Source organism: Coregonus lavaretus, assembly GCF_964263955.1.
Source record: "Coregonus lavaretus genome assembly, chromosome: 28".
Classification (NCBI taxonomy): domain Eukaryota; kingdom Metazoa; phylum Chordata; class Actinopteri; order Salmoniformes; family Salmonidae; genus Coregonus; species Coregonus lavaretus.
This window is the reverse complement of record NC_140015.1, coordinates 35,670,013-35,686,642: the sequence shown is the minus strand read 5'-3', so window position 1 is coordinate 35,686,642 and position 16,630 is coordinate 35,670,013. Positions and strand designations below refer to the sequence as shown.

The window sequence follows — 16,630 nt, the reverse complement described above, 5'->3', positions numbered from 1 at the left end:
CTTAGGCAAAATTGTGAGTGAGCCCACTCCCTTGGCTGAGAAGCAACCCCACACATTAATGGTCTCAGGATGCTTTACTGTTGGCATGACACAGGTCTGATGGTAGCGCTCACCTTGTCTTCTCCGGACAAGGTGTTTTCCGGATGCCCCAAACAATCAGAAAGGGGATTCATCAGAGAAAATGACTTTACCCCAGTCCTCAGCAGTCCTATCCTTGTACCTTTTGCAGAATATCAGTCTGTCCCTGATGTTTTTCCTGGAGAGAAGTGGCATCTTTACTGCCCTTCTTGACACCAGGCCATCCTCCAAAGGTCTTCGCCTCACTGTGCGTGCAGATGCACTCACACCTGCCTGCTGCCATTCCTGAGCAAGCTCTGCACTGGTGGTGCCCCAATCCCGCAGCTGAATCAACTTTAGGAGACGGTCCTGGTGCTTGCTGGACTTTCTTCGGCGCCCTGACGCCTTCTTCACAACAATTTAACCTCTCTCCTTGAAGTTCTTGATGATCTGATAAATGGTTGATTTAGGTGCAATCTTACTAGCAGCAATATCCTTGCCTGTGAAGCCCTTTTTGTGCAAAGCAATGATGACGGCACGTGTTTCCTTGCAGGTAACCATGGTTAACAGATGATTTCAAGCACCACCCTCCTTTTAAAGCTTCCAGTCTGTTATTCTAACTCAATCAGCATGACAGAGTGATCTCCAGCCTTGTCCTTGTCAACACTCTCACCTGTGTTAACGAGAGAATCACTGACATGATGGCAGCTGGTCCTTTTGTGGCAGGGCTGAAATGCAGTGGAAATGTTTTGGGGGGATTAAGTTAATTTTCATGGCAAAGAGGGACTTTGCAATTAATTGCAATTCATCTGATCACTCTTCATGACATTCTGGAGTATATGCAAATTGCCATCATCAAAACTGAGGCAGCAGATTTGTGAAAATTAGTATTTGTGTCATTCTCAAAACTTTTGACTACGACTCATTAACTCATTAACTGTACCGTCCATATAATATTAGTATTACATCAAACAGTATTGTTTCTCATTGATTGTAAGGTTATTCTACCAACGGGACATTAAAAACTATAATATCTTATGTTTCACCGAGTCGTGGCTGAACGACGACAGGGATAACATACAGCTGGCGGGATATACGCTACATCGACAGGATAGAACAGCTGACTCCGGTAAGACAAGGGGTGGCGGCCTGTGTATATTTGTAAACAACAGCTGGTGCATAAAATCAAATACTAAGGAAGTCTTGAGGTTTTGTTCGCCTGAGGTAGAGTACCTCATGATAAAATGTAGACCACACTATTCAGAAAGTTTTCATCTATATTTTATGTAGCTATCTATTTACCACCACAAACCGATGCTGTCACTAAGATTGCACTCAATGAGCCGTATAAGGCCATAAGTAAACAGGGAAACGCTCATCCAGAGGCAGCGCTCCTAGTGGCCGGGGACTTTAATGCAGGGAAACTTAAATCCGTTCTACCTAATTTCTACCAGCATGTTAAATGTGCAACCAGAGGGGGAAAAAACTCTAGACCACCTTTACTCCACACACAGAGACGCGTACAAAACTATCCCTCGCCCTCCATTTGGCAAATCTGACCATAACTCTATCCTCCTGATTCCTGCATATAAGCAAAAACTAAAGCAGGAAGCACCATGGACTCGGTTAATAAAAAAGTGGTCAGATGACGCAGATGCTAAGCTACAGGACTGTTTTGCTAGCACAGACTGGAACATGTTCCGGGATTCTTCAGATAGCATTGAGGAGTACACCACATCAGTCACTGGCTTCATCAATAAGTGCATCGATGATGTCATCCCCACAGTGACCGTACGTACATACCCCAACCAGAAGCCATGGATTACAGGAAACATCCGCACTGAGCTAAAGGGTAGAGCTGCCGCTTTCAAGGAGCGGGACTCTAACCCGGACGCTTATAAGAAGTCCTGCTATGCCCTCCGACAAACCCTCAAACAGGCAAAGAGTCAATACAGCACTAAGATTGAATCATATACACCGGCTCCGATGCTCGTCGGATGTGGCAGGGCTTGAAAACTATTACAGACTACAAAGGGAAGCACAGCCGCGAGCTGCCCAGTGACACAAGTCTACCAGCCGCACTAAATCACTTCTATGCTCGCTTCGAGGCAAGCAACACTGAAGCACGCATGAGAGCATCAGCTGTTCCGGATGACTATGTGAGTAAGACTTTTAAGCAGGTCAACATTCACAAGGCCGCAGGGCCAGACAGATTACCAGGATGTGTACTCTGAGCATGCGCTGACCAACTGGCAAGTGTCTTCACTGACATTTTCAACATGTCCCTGACTGAGTCTGTAATACCAGCATGTTTCAAGCAGACCACCATAGTCCTTGTGCCCAAGAACACTAAGATAACCTGCCTAAATGACTACCGACCCGTAGCACTCACGTCTGAAGCAATGAAGTGCTTTGAAAGGCTGGTCATGGCTCACATCAACACCATTATCCCAGAAACCCTAGACCCACTCCAATTTGCATACCGCGCCAACAGATCCCCAGATGATGCAATCTCTATTGCACTCCACACTGCCCTTTCCCACCTGGACAAGAGGAACACCTACGTGAGAATGTTATTCATTGACTACAGCTCAGCGTTCAACACCATAGTGCCCTCAAAGCTCATCACTAAGATAAGGACCATGGGACTAAACACCTCCCTCTGCAATTGGATCATGGACTTCCTGATGGGCCGCCCCCAGGTGGTAAGGGTAGGTAGCAACACATTTGCCACGCTGATCCTCAACACGGGGGCCCCTCAGGGGTGCGTGCTCAGTCCCCACACACACCAAGACAAACATGAAGAGGACACGACAAAGCCTATTCCCCCTCAGGAGACTGAAAAGATTTGGCATGGGTCCTCAGATCCTCAAAAAGTTATACAGCTGCACCATCGAGAGCATCCTGACTGGTTGCATCACCGCCTGGTATGGCAACTGCTCGGCCTCCGACCGCAAGGCACTACAGAGGGTAGTGCGTACGGCCCAGTACATAACTGGGGCCAAGCTTCCTGCCATCCAGGACCTCTATACCAGGCAGTGTCAGAGGAAGGCCCTAAAAATTGTCAAAGACAGCCACCCTAGTCATAGTCTGTTCTCTCTGCTACAGCACGGCAAGCGGTACCGGAGCGCCAAGTCTAGGTCCAAAAGGCTTCTTAACAGCTTCTACCCCCCAAGGCATAAGACTCCTGAACAGGTAATCATGGCTACCCGGACTATTTGCATTGCATTTGCATGCAAATAATTATATATTTATATACAGTATATACCATATATAAATTATATAGAGCACCAGTCAAAGGTTTGGACACACTTACTAATTCCAGGGTTTTTCTTTCTTTATTCTATTTTCTACATTGTAGAATAATAGTGAAGACATCAAAACTATGAAATAACACAAAAAAAGTGTTACACTAATCAAATAAATATATATTTTTGAGATTCTTCAACGTAGCCACCCTTTGCCTTGATGACAGCTTTGCACACTCTTGGCATTCTCTCAACCAGCTTCAAGAGGAATGCTTTTCCAAAAGTCTTGAAGGAGTTCCCACATATGCTGAACACTTGTTGGCTGCTTTTCCTTCACTCTGCAGTCCAACTCATCCCAAACCATCTCAATTGGGTTGAGGTCGGGTGATTGTGGAGGCCAGGTCAACTGATGCAGCACTCCATCACTCTCCTTGCTAAAATAGCCCTTACACATTCTGGAGGTGTGTTGGGTCATTGTCCTGTTGAAAAACAAATGATAGTCCCACTAAGCCCAAACCAGATGGGATATCGAATCGCTGCAGAATGCTGTGGTAGCCATGCTGGTTAAGTGTGCCTTGAATTCTAAATAAATCACAGACAGTGTCACCAGCAAAGCACCCCCACACCATAACACCTCCTCCTCCATGCTTTACGGTAGGAAATACACATGCAGAGATCATCCGTTCACCCACACCGCGTCTCACAAAGACACGGCGGTTGGAACCAGAAATCTCCAATTTGGACTCCAGACCAAAGGACACATTTTCACCGGTCTAATGTCCATTACTCATGTTTCTTGGCCCAAGCAAGTCTCTTCTTCTTATTGGTGTCCTTTAGTAGTGGTTTCTTTGCAGCAATTCGACCATGAAGGCCTGATTCACACAGTCTCCTCTGAACAGTTGATGTTGAGATGTGTCTGTGTCACGTTCGTTTAATGACGGGACAGACCAAGGCGAAGCGTGATATACGTACATGTTTATTAAACCAATAAACACTTGACAAAACAAGAAACGAAACGTGAAGTCCAAGGTAGCACACACAACATACCTTACAAGGAACAAGATCCCACAACCCACTAGTGCCAATAGGCTGCCTAAGTATGATCCCCAATCAGAGATAACGAGCTACAGCTGCCTCTGATTGGGAACCACACCGGCCAACATAGATCTACACATAATAGATCGAAACATAGAAAACACCACAAAGAATATACACACCCTGACTCAACATATAAGAGTCCCCTGAGTCAGGGCGTGACAGTCTGTTACTTGAACTCTGTGAAGCATTTATTTTGGCTGCAATTTCTGAGCATAGTAACTCTAATGAATGTGTCCTCTGCAGCAGAGGAAACTCTGGGTCTTCCATACCTGTGGCGGTCCTCATGAGAGCCAGTTCCATCATAGCTCTTGATGGTTTTTGCGACTGCACTTGAAAAACTTTCAAAGTTCTTGACATTTTCCATATTGACTGACCTTCATGTCTTAAAGTAATGATGGACCGTCGTTTCTCTTTGCTTATTCAAGCTGTTCTTGCCATTATATGGACTTGGGCTTTTACCAAATAGGGCAATCTTCTGTATACCCCCCCTACCTTGTCACAACACAACTGATTGGCTCAAACGCATTAAGAAGGAAAGAAATTCCACAAATTAACTTTTAAGAAGGCACACCTGCTAATTGAAATGCATTCCAGGTGACTACCTCATGAAGCTGGTTGAGAGAATGCCAAGAGTGTGCAAAGCTGTCGTCAAGGCAAAGGGTGGCTATTTACTACATGATTCCATATGTGTTATTTCATAGTTTTGATGTCTTCACTATTATTCTACAATGTAGAAAATAGTAAAAAAAAATAAGATAAACCCTGGAATGAGTAGGTGTGTCCAAACGTTTGACTGGTACTGTAAATACAGTTGAAGTCGGAAGTTTACATACACTTAGGTTTGAATCATTAAAACTTGTTTTTCAACCACTCCACAAATTTCTTGTTAACAAACTATAGTTTTGGCAAGTCGGTTAGGACATCTACTTTGTGCATGACACAAGTAATTTTTCCAACAATTGTTTACAGACAGATTATTTCACTGTATCACAATTCCAGTGGGTCAGAAGATTACTTACACTAAGTTGACTGTGCCTTTAAACAGCTTGGAAAATTAGAAGCTTCTGATAGGCTAATTGACATCATTTGAGTCAATTGGAGGTGTACCTGTGGATGTATTTCAAGGCCTACCTTCAAACTCAGTGCCTCTTTGCTTGACATCATGGGAAAATCAAAAGAAATTAGCAAAGAGCTCAGAAAATAATTGTAGACCTCAACAAGTCTGTTTCATCCTTGGGAGCAATTTCCAAACGCCTGAAGGTACCACGTTCATCTGTACAAACAATAGTACGCAAGTATAAACACGAAGGGACCACACAGCCGTCATACCGCTCAGGAAGGAGACGCATTCTGTCTCCTAGAGATGAACGTACTTTGGTGCGAAAAGTGCAAATCAATCCCAGAACAACAGCACAGCACCTTGTGAAGATGCTGGAGGAAACAGGTACAAAAATATCTATATCCACAGTAAAATGCGTCCTATATCGACATAACCTGAAAGGCCGCTCAGCAAGGAAGAAGCCACTGCTCCAAAACCGCCATAAAAAAGCCAGAATACGGTTTGCAACTGCACATGGGGACAAAGATCGTACTTTTTGGAGAAATGTCCTCTGGTCTAATGAAACAAAAATAGAACTGTTTGGCCATAATGACCATCGTTATGTGTGGAGGAAAAAGGGGGTTGCTTGCAAGCCGAAGAACACCATCCCAACCGTGATGCACGGGGGTGGCAGCATCATGCTGTGGGGGTGCTTTGCTGCAGGAGGGACTGGTGCACTTCACAAAATAGATGGCATCATGTGGAAGGAAAATTATGTGGATATATTGAAGCAACATCTCAAGACATCAGTCAGGAAGTTAAAGCTTGGTCGCAAATGGGTCTTCCAGATGTACAATGACCCCAAGCATACTTCCAAAGTTGTGGCAAAATGGCTTAAGGACAACAAAGTCAAGGTATTGGAGTGGCCATCACAAAGCCCTGACCTCAATCTTATAGAACATTTGTGGGCAGAACTGAAAAAGCGTGTGCGAGCAAGGAGGCCTACAACCCTTAGTCAGTTACACCAGCTCTGTCAGGAGGAATGGGCCAAAATTCACCCAACTTATTGTGGGAAGCTTGTGGAAGGGTACCCGAAACGTTTGACCCAAGTTAAACAATTTAAAGGCAATGCTACCAAATACTAATTGAGTGTATGTAAACTTCTGACCCACCGGGAATGTGATGAAAGAAATAAAAGCTGAAATAAATAATTCTCTCTACTATTATTCTGACATTTCACATTCTTAAAATAAAGTGGTGATCCTAACTGACCTACGAATTTTTACTAGGATTAAATGTCAGGAATTGTGAAAAACTGAGTGTAAATGTATTTGGCTAAGGTGTATGTAAACTTCTGACTTCTGATTGATATCCATTTATGTGTCTTAAATGGAGACTGTTTCAGATAGTTCAGATTAGCCACAATGCATTTCCTCCTAGATCAGATGGATACCGTGGTTACCGTGCAAGCACTGCATACTGTACAGTAAACTATCAGAAACCACAGTAACACAACACGACCTTCACCTGAGCCCAGATCTGTCTGTGTACATTCCCATCACTCAGCACTTTTGTCAACTTTCCCCTCTATCATTTCCTCTCTCCCTATCGTTGTTCACAATAGTCCCTCATCACTCGTTCCTTGGAAGGGGAATGAGGTGGGGAATAGGAGGGGAGGGAAGGAGATGATTGAGTCTGACGCTAATATAAACCTATCTATTTCTCATCAGTACATCAGCGTGCAGGCTCTTCTGGAATCGCTCCAACTCTATCACACACATCACTACTCACAGGGCCCGCATTCGTAAAGCTCCTCAGAGTAGGAGTGCTGATCTGGGATCAGTTTTGCCTGACAGACTTTGCAGTCAGCAGTTTTTTCTTCCCAGTCATTGATATTTTATGTACAGTACAACACACATGCAGTACAATAACCAAACATATCCACTGTACCTATATTTACCTATACTGTATCACTATGCAGTAGTTCAGTGCATTACTGTGATTCATATATTGGCTGTAAATGACTATGTTTCACCTCCCTTAGATCTCACCTCAGTGGCACAATTACAGAGAAAAGCATTTGTGCTGTTTTACCAGTCATACTCAGAACGCCCCTGCATAGTACAAATCACCTCAGAGACTCCACGGGTCTCTTAACTCCCTAGATTGGCTGTTATCTGAGCAGACCCAATAAACTGCACTGAAAGCAGGTAGGAGAGAGCTGAGGCTGGGAGCTCCTTACCGTAAATAGGTTGAATATACAGTAGAGGTTTGTAGTGCAGGTTATTGGCCAGCTATACATCAATGCAGTAAATTGTGGTGTGCAAACTAAGTGTGTGCGTCCCAAATGATACCCTAGTAGTGCACCATAATATAGGGAATATGGTGCCATGTGGGATTCAGCCTAAGATTCCTGTCTGCACTCTCTTATGGCAATGGAGGATACAGTGAGCTCCAAAAGTATTGGGACAGCGACACATTTTTAGTTGTTTTGGCTCTGTACGCCAGCACTTTGGATTTTAAAGTTATACACTGACTATGAGGTTAAAGTGCAGACTGTCAGCTTTAATCTGAGGGTATTTTCATCCATATCGGGTGAACCGATTTGAAATTACATCACTTTTTGTACATAGTCCCTTCATTTTAGGAGACCAGAATTATTGGGCCATATTCACTTATGTGCATTAAAGTAGAAAAATGTTAAGTATTTGGTCCCATATTCATAGCACGCAATGACTACATCAAGCTTGTGACTCTACACATTTGTTGGATGCATTTGCTGTTTGTTTAAATTGTGTTTCAGATTATTTTGTGCCTAATATAAATTAATGGTAAATAATGTGTTGTGTCATTTTGGAGTCACTTTTATTGTAAATAAGAATATAATATGTTTCTAAACACTTCTATATTCATGTGGATGCTACCATGATTATGGATCATCCTGAATGAATTGTGAATAATGATGAGTGAGAAAGTTACAGACATACAAATATCATACCCCCAAGACATGCTAACCTCTCACCATTACAATAACAGGGAAGGTTAGCATTTTGGATGTGGGTATGATATTTGTGCGTCTGTAACTTTCTCACTCATCATTATTCATGATTCATTCAAGATTATCCATAATCATGATAGCAAGTCACTTATACAGGCCCAAGAACCACTGCCAATCTCCTCTGTAGTGGGACCACTGCCAAGTCAATGCTTATTGTCTGCATCCCAGGGCAGCAGCCAACGGGCCAACACCTCTCTCCCATGTGACAGACACTAGAGAGGAGGAACTCAAACACACCTCTTTCTTTCTGTATTGGTATGACTTGGTTCTTCAGACACACACTTTCTGACGCACAGACAGATACACACACTGTTCCTTCAAGCAGGAACAGAGACTTCTAGTTCTAGGTCGTTTTCAATGCCGGTTGAATTCATTTCCTGATAAGTGAACCACAACACAGAACATGTAATCTGAGAGGATTGGATTCATGGCCGGCAGACACACACACGCCTTTTTATATTTTTTGTATTTTGTTATTTTACTTTTATTTAACTAGGCAAGTCAGTTAAGAACAAATTCTTATTTACAATGACGGCCTACACCGGCCAAACCCGGACGACGCTGGGCCAATTGTGTGCAGCCCTATGGGACTCCCAATCACGGCCGGTTGTGATACGCCTGTGTGTCTATATTTACTTATCTTCTATACGGCTTGACTGACAACACATAGTCCCAGAGACTGACAACACATAGTCCCAGAGACTGACAACACATAGTCCCAGAGACTGACAACACATAGTCCCAGAGACTGACAACACATAGTTTGGAGGGCTTGCAGCACCAAGCTTGATTACAGGGTGTGGCTGTAGCAGGGTAACAGTAAACAAGGATTAGTACTGTCTCTGTTTAGGCCCCTTTTGGTTGGCTCCAGCGTACAGATCTAGGATCAGCTTCCCCCTGCCCCCAATCAACACTAACCATTAGTGGAGAAAATGCTGAACTGACTCAGGATCAGCATCTAGGGGCAACTTCACCCCACTCCTTTAGGTTGGGTGGTGGATGCAGGGGTAATAATGTGTCTAGGGCCCTGTGTTTTAGTAACCTGGTCACAGATTGGTTTGTGCTGTCTCGCCAACTCCTATAGTATAGTCGTTCTCGTGCTAAACATACATGACAATGTAATGTCTCTCAGAGGAGGCTACTGAGGGGAGGACGGCTCATAATAATGCTGGAATGGCGTGAATGGAATGGTATCAAAGCACGTTTTTTTGTTTTATATATATGTTTGATACCTTCCTTTCGTCCTCCCCTCAGCAGCCTCCATGATGTCTCTATACGGGGTTTTAGGGAGGTCCTCTTTCACTAGAACAGAGGCTTGGGGCGGGGATATCACTCTATCGCTTCTAGTGTAATTCTCTGGATCCACCACACACTTTGCATGGTAAAGGGAGGGGCTTAGACAACAGCTTAGATACAGAGATGAATGAATCCTAATCTGTTTAGATAACAGTCACTTTAGAGGCTGGTTTCTCTGACACAGGTTAAACCTAGTCCAGAACTAAAAAGCACATTTGAGTCCAGGATTAGGCTTCTATGTCTGGGAAACTGACCCCTAAAAGTCTAGCTGTTAGTGAAATAATAATGAAAAGATAAAAACCTTTATTTGAATTGTCTATGTGATACTCTATGTGCTGATGTTTGTAGTGTTGAATTTACTAGACTACCGGTGACAATTAGCTGGCTGGCTAAGTCATTCAATGTTAATTAATGTGCATGGTTCCTGTTAAATAAATGTAGTAAACGACGATGAAATGAATAAAAATCCACCATTATTTCTACACAGCTGTATTGATGTTATGTGTTCTGACTTCTTGTCTCATCGACAAAAGGTGGGATGTTTTAGACATTTGTAGTGATGAGGATCTTGTGTAAAATACCCGAAACATATAGTCATGTATGTTGTACCCCCACTCCCCAAACAAGGTCACACAACAAGGATTTAATTCATAGAAAAATAGTGCTCTTTATTATAAATTATTGAAATGTCATATAAATATAAATATGTGCAAAGTTTTTAGTTCCGCTTGCTTCTCTCTTTTTCTTCAGATGTCGTTCATGCTTCTACTGCAGCCAGTCACCTGGCTAGTCTAATGAATATCTTTATAAAAGACAGGAGAAAACATCTTTCCATGTTTCAGTCAGTCATGTAAACATTGTCTGGTTTTAAGCAAGAAAATAGAACAGGATAAACCTTAGATGCGCTCTTTGAGAGGAAGAGAGATTCTCAGATTTTAATACATTCAATAGCAAGCGATATCTGGTATCCTGTCTGTGGCACAAATACCACCATATTCATCTGGGAATATTTCCTATCCACTGAGGGCTTACCCTGACTCTATTTCGTCTTTATATAGTGATGCTATTATCTCAAGTTTAAAAGCAACCCCTCATTCATTTTTTTGTCATGCAAGTATTTGTTGTTCTGTCAATAAACCGTTTTGTTGGCGAGTTCAAGGCAGGTTTGGCATGTTCATATGAAAAGCCCTGCCAATGAACCAATCATTACACACATCATCAACACTTTAAGTCTCAAAGTTCATTTTCTCTATTCGGCCATTTGTGTGCTTTACACTTCTGTAACTTTGGGTCATAATTGGTTTGCAGTTCTGGCTTATTACAAATATTGACTCAAAGTGTGGTGTTGGAGGTGGTGATGGTGAATGTCCCCATTGGAACATGGGTTAGAATTCCTGTTGCTAGGCAGTTTCCTGGCAAGGCTGAGGCAGAGATCCCAGTTTTCCCAGAGGGGGACAAAAAGCTTGGCACTCCGACCAACGTGTTTAATACTTCCAGGCTCAGGGCTAATGTCCATGACTAATATCCAACAGCCAGCTAAAGACAGTCATTACAGCCAGTCCTGCTGTAATGGTTGAATGGATAGCAGAGGCTGGTGTGTGTGTCTCAGGCCGGTGCCGTGCCACAGCCAGACCCCATGGTTAGCAGCAGTGGGAATGTGTGCTTCATCAGAGGCATGAAGGCAGGCAAGATGCTGGCACAGAGCCTTCATAGACTGAAGAGAGAGAGCGGACCTTGGGAGGAAGTTATTAGTCATGCAGTGAGGTTGGAGTTGAGGTTGGGAAATAGTTATGTTGGGAAATAGTTATTTTCTGGTCCAATCGAAGGCCTGACTGACACACATCTGAACCAATTAGCAGCACGCCGACTGTCCGTTTAGCCTCTCAATGAACCACTCCTCCTCTCTCTCTCTCTCTCTCTCCTTCTCGCTCCTTCTCTCTCGCGCTCTCTGTCTGTCTTTCTCTCTTTCTCCCTGCATGAATGAGAGACTGGAAAGTCTGATGACGACGCCCACTTCTTTTCTTTTGGTTGGCAGCCTGTTGAGAGTGACTGGCTGATGGTGGACCAGTATAGCTCTACTCCTCATGGTAACGTTTCATCACTCCTGGGCTTGGGAGGTAGCTACAGTCCAGCCCTAGTGAGAACCACATCACCAAGCATCTTCTTCTTCCTCTCTCAGACTGACTGGCTGCTACCTTCCCCTCTGCCTCTTCACCCTGATGTGGGTGAACTATCCCTTTAAGACACAGATAAAGACAGTCATATTTCCCCCCCAGTTCTGCGGGGTACTGCCACACTGTCTCTCACAACGACCCAAGTCCCCTTCATAACACCTTAATCAAGTCTGATGCCCATCAGGGGCACTACATGTCCAGAGAGTGCCCTAGATGGGCGCGTCGTACTCCTGCAGGAACTCTTTGAGTGGGTGGGGAAGCTGGTCCCGTTTGCTGGATATGTCTAGGTGTCCGTTGACCGTTTTCCTACATAGGTGCTGCAGGCTGGACATAGTGGAGGAGAAAGGTTTGAGGAGCTCCAGAGGGATCTTCTCACCTCCAGAGTAGATGTAGTAGGAGGCATTCCCTCCCCTCGTATTCCCTGCCAATGAAGCCCCTTTGGTGGGTGGCATGTAGTGGTGGACCAGCTTGAGCACGCAGTCGAAGCGGGGCACAGCCTGCATGCTCTTGGGGTCCGTCTGGAGTAAAAAGGACCCAGAGTCACACTGGATGCGCAGGTTCTTGGTGCCAGACACCGTCTTGACGCTGAGCGTGAAGAAGTGTCGGTTGTCGGAGCTGTCGCGGATCAGGAAGGTGCCGACGGGCTCGGCGGCCAGCATGGCGTTGGCCTCCTTGCCGTTGATGGAGCCCCAGTAGAAGCCGCTCTCCTGGAGCTTGTGCAGGGTGGTGATGACGAGCTGGTACTGCACCTTGGAGCTGAAGGTCTTGTAACGGTGAGGCAGCCGCATGGTGGTGTCGAAGGGGCTGCTGCTCATGACGGAGTCAAACTTGCTGTGGGTTACCATGGCGCTGCGCACCGCGTCTTTGCGACCTGTCTGGTGAGCACTGGGCACCACACAGACAGCAGAAGACTAGAAGGAGGAGGTCGGGGAGTAGAGGTCACGAATCCCCCTACAGAGGTCAAGGCCCTTTAGTTCTGTTGTTGTTGTGTCTGGAGAGGATAGTCCTGGAGATAAAGCAGAGAAAATCATCAGTATCAAAAGTATCTGCTCAGAGTGGAGTGACTTGGTCATTGAGTGGACCTCAGGGCATTGGGCAATATGATCCAAAGAACTGACGTTTAGTTTCGAGTTTATCAACTCAAGATATCCAGTTCTATCATTTTAATTATAGAAATACATAACAGTCGATAAAAGGTTTATTTATAGTGTAATTGTTTTAGGATTAAGAATAATCTAATACTCCTCAACCCATGTAGGGCTCAGGCAAAGATGATGCTTTAATTTTTATTTCAAATATTATAATTAAAATTCTCTGGTTACATAGTGGAAAAATTTTACCAATGAGGCCCTGGCTATTTTTTGTCCTGTCGCGGACTATTGAGAACCACACGAAGTAATAAGATTCGACACTACTCATGTTGCTATCGTCACTCCAATTACGCACTGCTACATGATTTATAACCATATTATTTACGACAAATCGCCTATATGGCTATTGTATGTGAAAGGTGAAAGTGAAAACATTATATTTCAGTAGAAGAATAGAAGTGATTTGCAATTAGGCTACCGTGTGCTCTGTCCTACTAATTTACAGGAAAGTAGTTTTTTTATCTATGCCCTCGGGCTCAGTCACGGCGGTCAGTTCCAGTAATGTCGAGCAGCCTGGTGAGCGGAATCCTTCAACTGTTGCGTCATTTTACATACAAAAATCTCATGAAAAAAATCGCTAATGTATTATAATGATACATTGTCTTCGCCTTTGCTACTTTTAAACTATATCATGTCTTATTTCTTACCTTTTACGGTTTCTCTCTGTACACTTGGCGCTTTGAAAGTTTATCCAATTGCTTCAATCCCTTGAGCATATTTGTTTCCTTGAGCTTGATGTCTTGTGTTGTTCAAATTGTAACAATTGTATCCTTGCTGATGTGCAATGTCGTTTACAGTGCCAGTTTTGTACTTTGTCTGTGTTCTACATTGGACTGACTAGACATCGATCGTACATCAGTTGCCTCTTTATGAACACTAAGCGCTAGCGAGTAGCGCCCATAACGTGTCGGGAGGCTCCACCCCCTTTGTTTTCCAGTAAGGGCCTCTTGGCAGATTGTCAGTAAGAAATAGTTTGATTCCTGGTATTCAACAGAGAAGTCCTCCCCTCCCCCGCTATTCCTCCAAAATGAAGTTATGGAGTTCAAAGCAATAACTTTTCCTGCAGCGAATTGCATGTAAAAACGGTCTGTTACCGCCATATTGTATTAGCTTTGCTGGTAATAGTAATGTTATTATAATGCACTAATTGCATTATAATACCACTATATATTTAGCATGTTATAAACATTCTAAGGTAATCAATATGTCCAACCTATTGGTTTGCAGAAAAGGCCTATATAGTGAAAAATACATCTAAAAAAAACAACATTTTAAGGTGTTGCTATCGTGATCTGATACATTTTACGTTTTAAGAAGTACTTTAATTAATCCGAGCACTATTGACAGTGGTTGGTAAATGGGCCTCCTGGTAGAATAGACAGAACACGGAGATGCAAGCTGTTCCTCTCTGGCAGCGGCTGAATGCTATGCCAGTGCCCCGTAGAGGCTGTTCCCCTCTGGCAGCGGCTGAATGCTATGCCAGTGCCCCGTAGAGGGCGCCAATATGTTTTGATTGGACAGTTCGAGCTTTATAGGCACATTTATAACTTTATTATAGGGACATAGTTTCTTTGGAAATGGCTGTCACTTTCTTTAGAACTGGCAACATTTTTACATCCCTTTGCTTTTCATAGACTACTATCCTACATTTACATGTTAGTCATTTAGCAGACGCTCTTATCCAGAGCGATTTACATGCGCAATTAGGGTTAAGTGCCTTGCTTAAGGGCACATCGACAGATTTTTCACCTAGTCGGCTCGGGGATTAGAACCAGCGACCTTTCGTTTACTGGCACAACGCTCTTACACACTAAGCTACCTGCCGCCCTATATCCTATACAGCTTAGTTATCATGGCAAGATCCCAACTGAACAGATGGCTTTATGAGATCTTTGGACCAAGTTACGACATGCTCACACTGCTCATAGACATGTCCATTTCATTCTTAATATCATTTGAATCATTAAATCAAAGTATACATTTGAACGAAAGGAGTTGGGAAATTCGGGACATTACAGGAAGATGTAAATATGTAATAGCTAATCACAAAACAAAAAAACAGTGACACTAAACTCCCGTAGAGTAAATCACATGATCTACATTTTGTTGTGTAAGATGTTGACCTAGCGGAGTGTATTCTAGTTGTGTCCGAAATGGCACCCTAGTACTTTAGACTAGGATCAATAGGGCTCTGGTCAAAAGCAGTCACATCAAATCAAATTGTATTTGTCACATGCGCCGAATACAACAGGTGTAGATATTACAGTGAAATACTTACTTACAAACCCTTAACCAACAATGCAGTTAAGAAAAAAAAGTGTTGAGTAAAAAATAAATAAGTAAAAAATAAATGAAAGAGCAGCAGTAAAATAACAGTAGTGAGGCTATATACAGGGGGTACCGGTACAGAGTCAATGTGTGGGGGCACAGGTTAGTCCAGGTAATTGAGGTCATATGTACATGTAGGTAGAGTTAAAGTGGACGACATAGAGAATAGGGTGTCATTTGGGATGCAGACCTAGTGTTACACTCCCTGTCTCCATGTACTGTAATGTGTGACTTGTTCCCTACTCATCATCCTCTGTTTCTCCCTTCCTGCTTACTCATCAGAGATCTGACTGACACAAGCCCTGGGGATGGGTAGGTAGATTAACCCAGGGTATAACCAGCCAGGCTAGGGTAAGGAAGGTGGTTCAATGGTGAGTAACCTTGCCAGAGAGATCTGAAGAGTTGCATTGGCTCCCCAAAGTAATGCAGAGGCATTAACTCAGAGGGCTACTTACTGTCTTGTGGCATGCAGGAGACCTGGGTTCAAACTCTGGTGTGACCAGGCCAGGTTTCCACCACTCCCTGCCATCTCACCCACCTCAATGTCCCCACTCTAATATTAATCAGCCCAGGGAGGGAAGACACCAGACAGAGAGAGAGAGAGAGAGAGAGAGAGAGAGAGAGAGCGAGAGAGAGAGAGAGAGAGAGAGAGAGAGAGAGAGAGAGAGAGAGAGAGAGAGAGAGAGAGAGAGGGGTAGGGCCCCCAAAAGACTAGGCCCAGCACTGGCAGGGGGGATGACGCCATAACGGCACAGCTAATAATAAGCTTTGGAGAGAGCCAGCTGTGTCTATAGAGGTGAGTCAGGTGCCTGGTGATTCAGATCAGACCTCTAGGTTGGGTGACTAGGTATATGTCCTAAATGGCACCCTATTCAAGTGCACTACTTTTGACCAGAGCCCTATGGGTCCTGGTCAAAATAAGTGCACAACATAGGGAATAGGGTGCCATTTGGGTCTCAGTCTAGGGGGGGGAAGCAGCCAGTAAGACAACTCCACTGGATTCCACTTGTTTTCCAGAAAACCCTGTTGTGTCATCAGTGTGAGACAGGCACACGGCTGGTTACTGGGCCCTCCTGGGGGAAGAATGGATGTGAATAGAGAGAAGTGGTGGTGAGTTAGCCCAACCAGGAAAGAGGAAGTCATAGGAACTCATCACACAGCCAGGCTAGAGATCTCATTGG

At 44.0% G+C, this 16,630-nt stretch overlaps 1 protein-coding gene across 1 annotated transcript; it reads right to left on the bottom strand.

The window, feature by feature from the left end:
* Nucleotides 1–10,438: 10,438 nt before the first annotated feature.
* Nucleotides 10,439–13,996, bottom strand: LOC311104476 (suppressor of cytokine signaling 3-like). Its single transcript, XM_084146325.1, has 2 exons — nt 13,769–13,996; nt 10,439–12,976 (listed from the first exon to the last, which is right to left on the bottom strand). Exon 2 carries the CDS (start codon nt 12,813–12,815, stop codon nt 12,180–12,182), a length of 636 nt encoding a protein of 211 aa, XP_084002451.1. The 5' UTR covers nt 12,816–12,976; nt 13,769–13,996; the 3' UTR covers nt 10,439–12,179.
* Nucleotides 13,997–16,630: the final 2,634 nt, after the last annotated feature.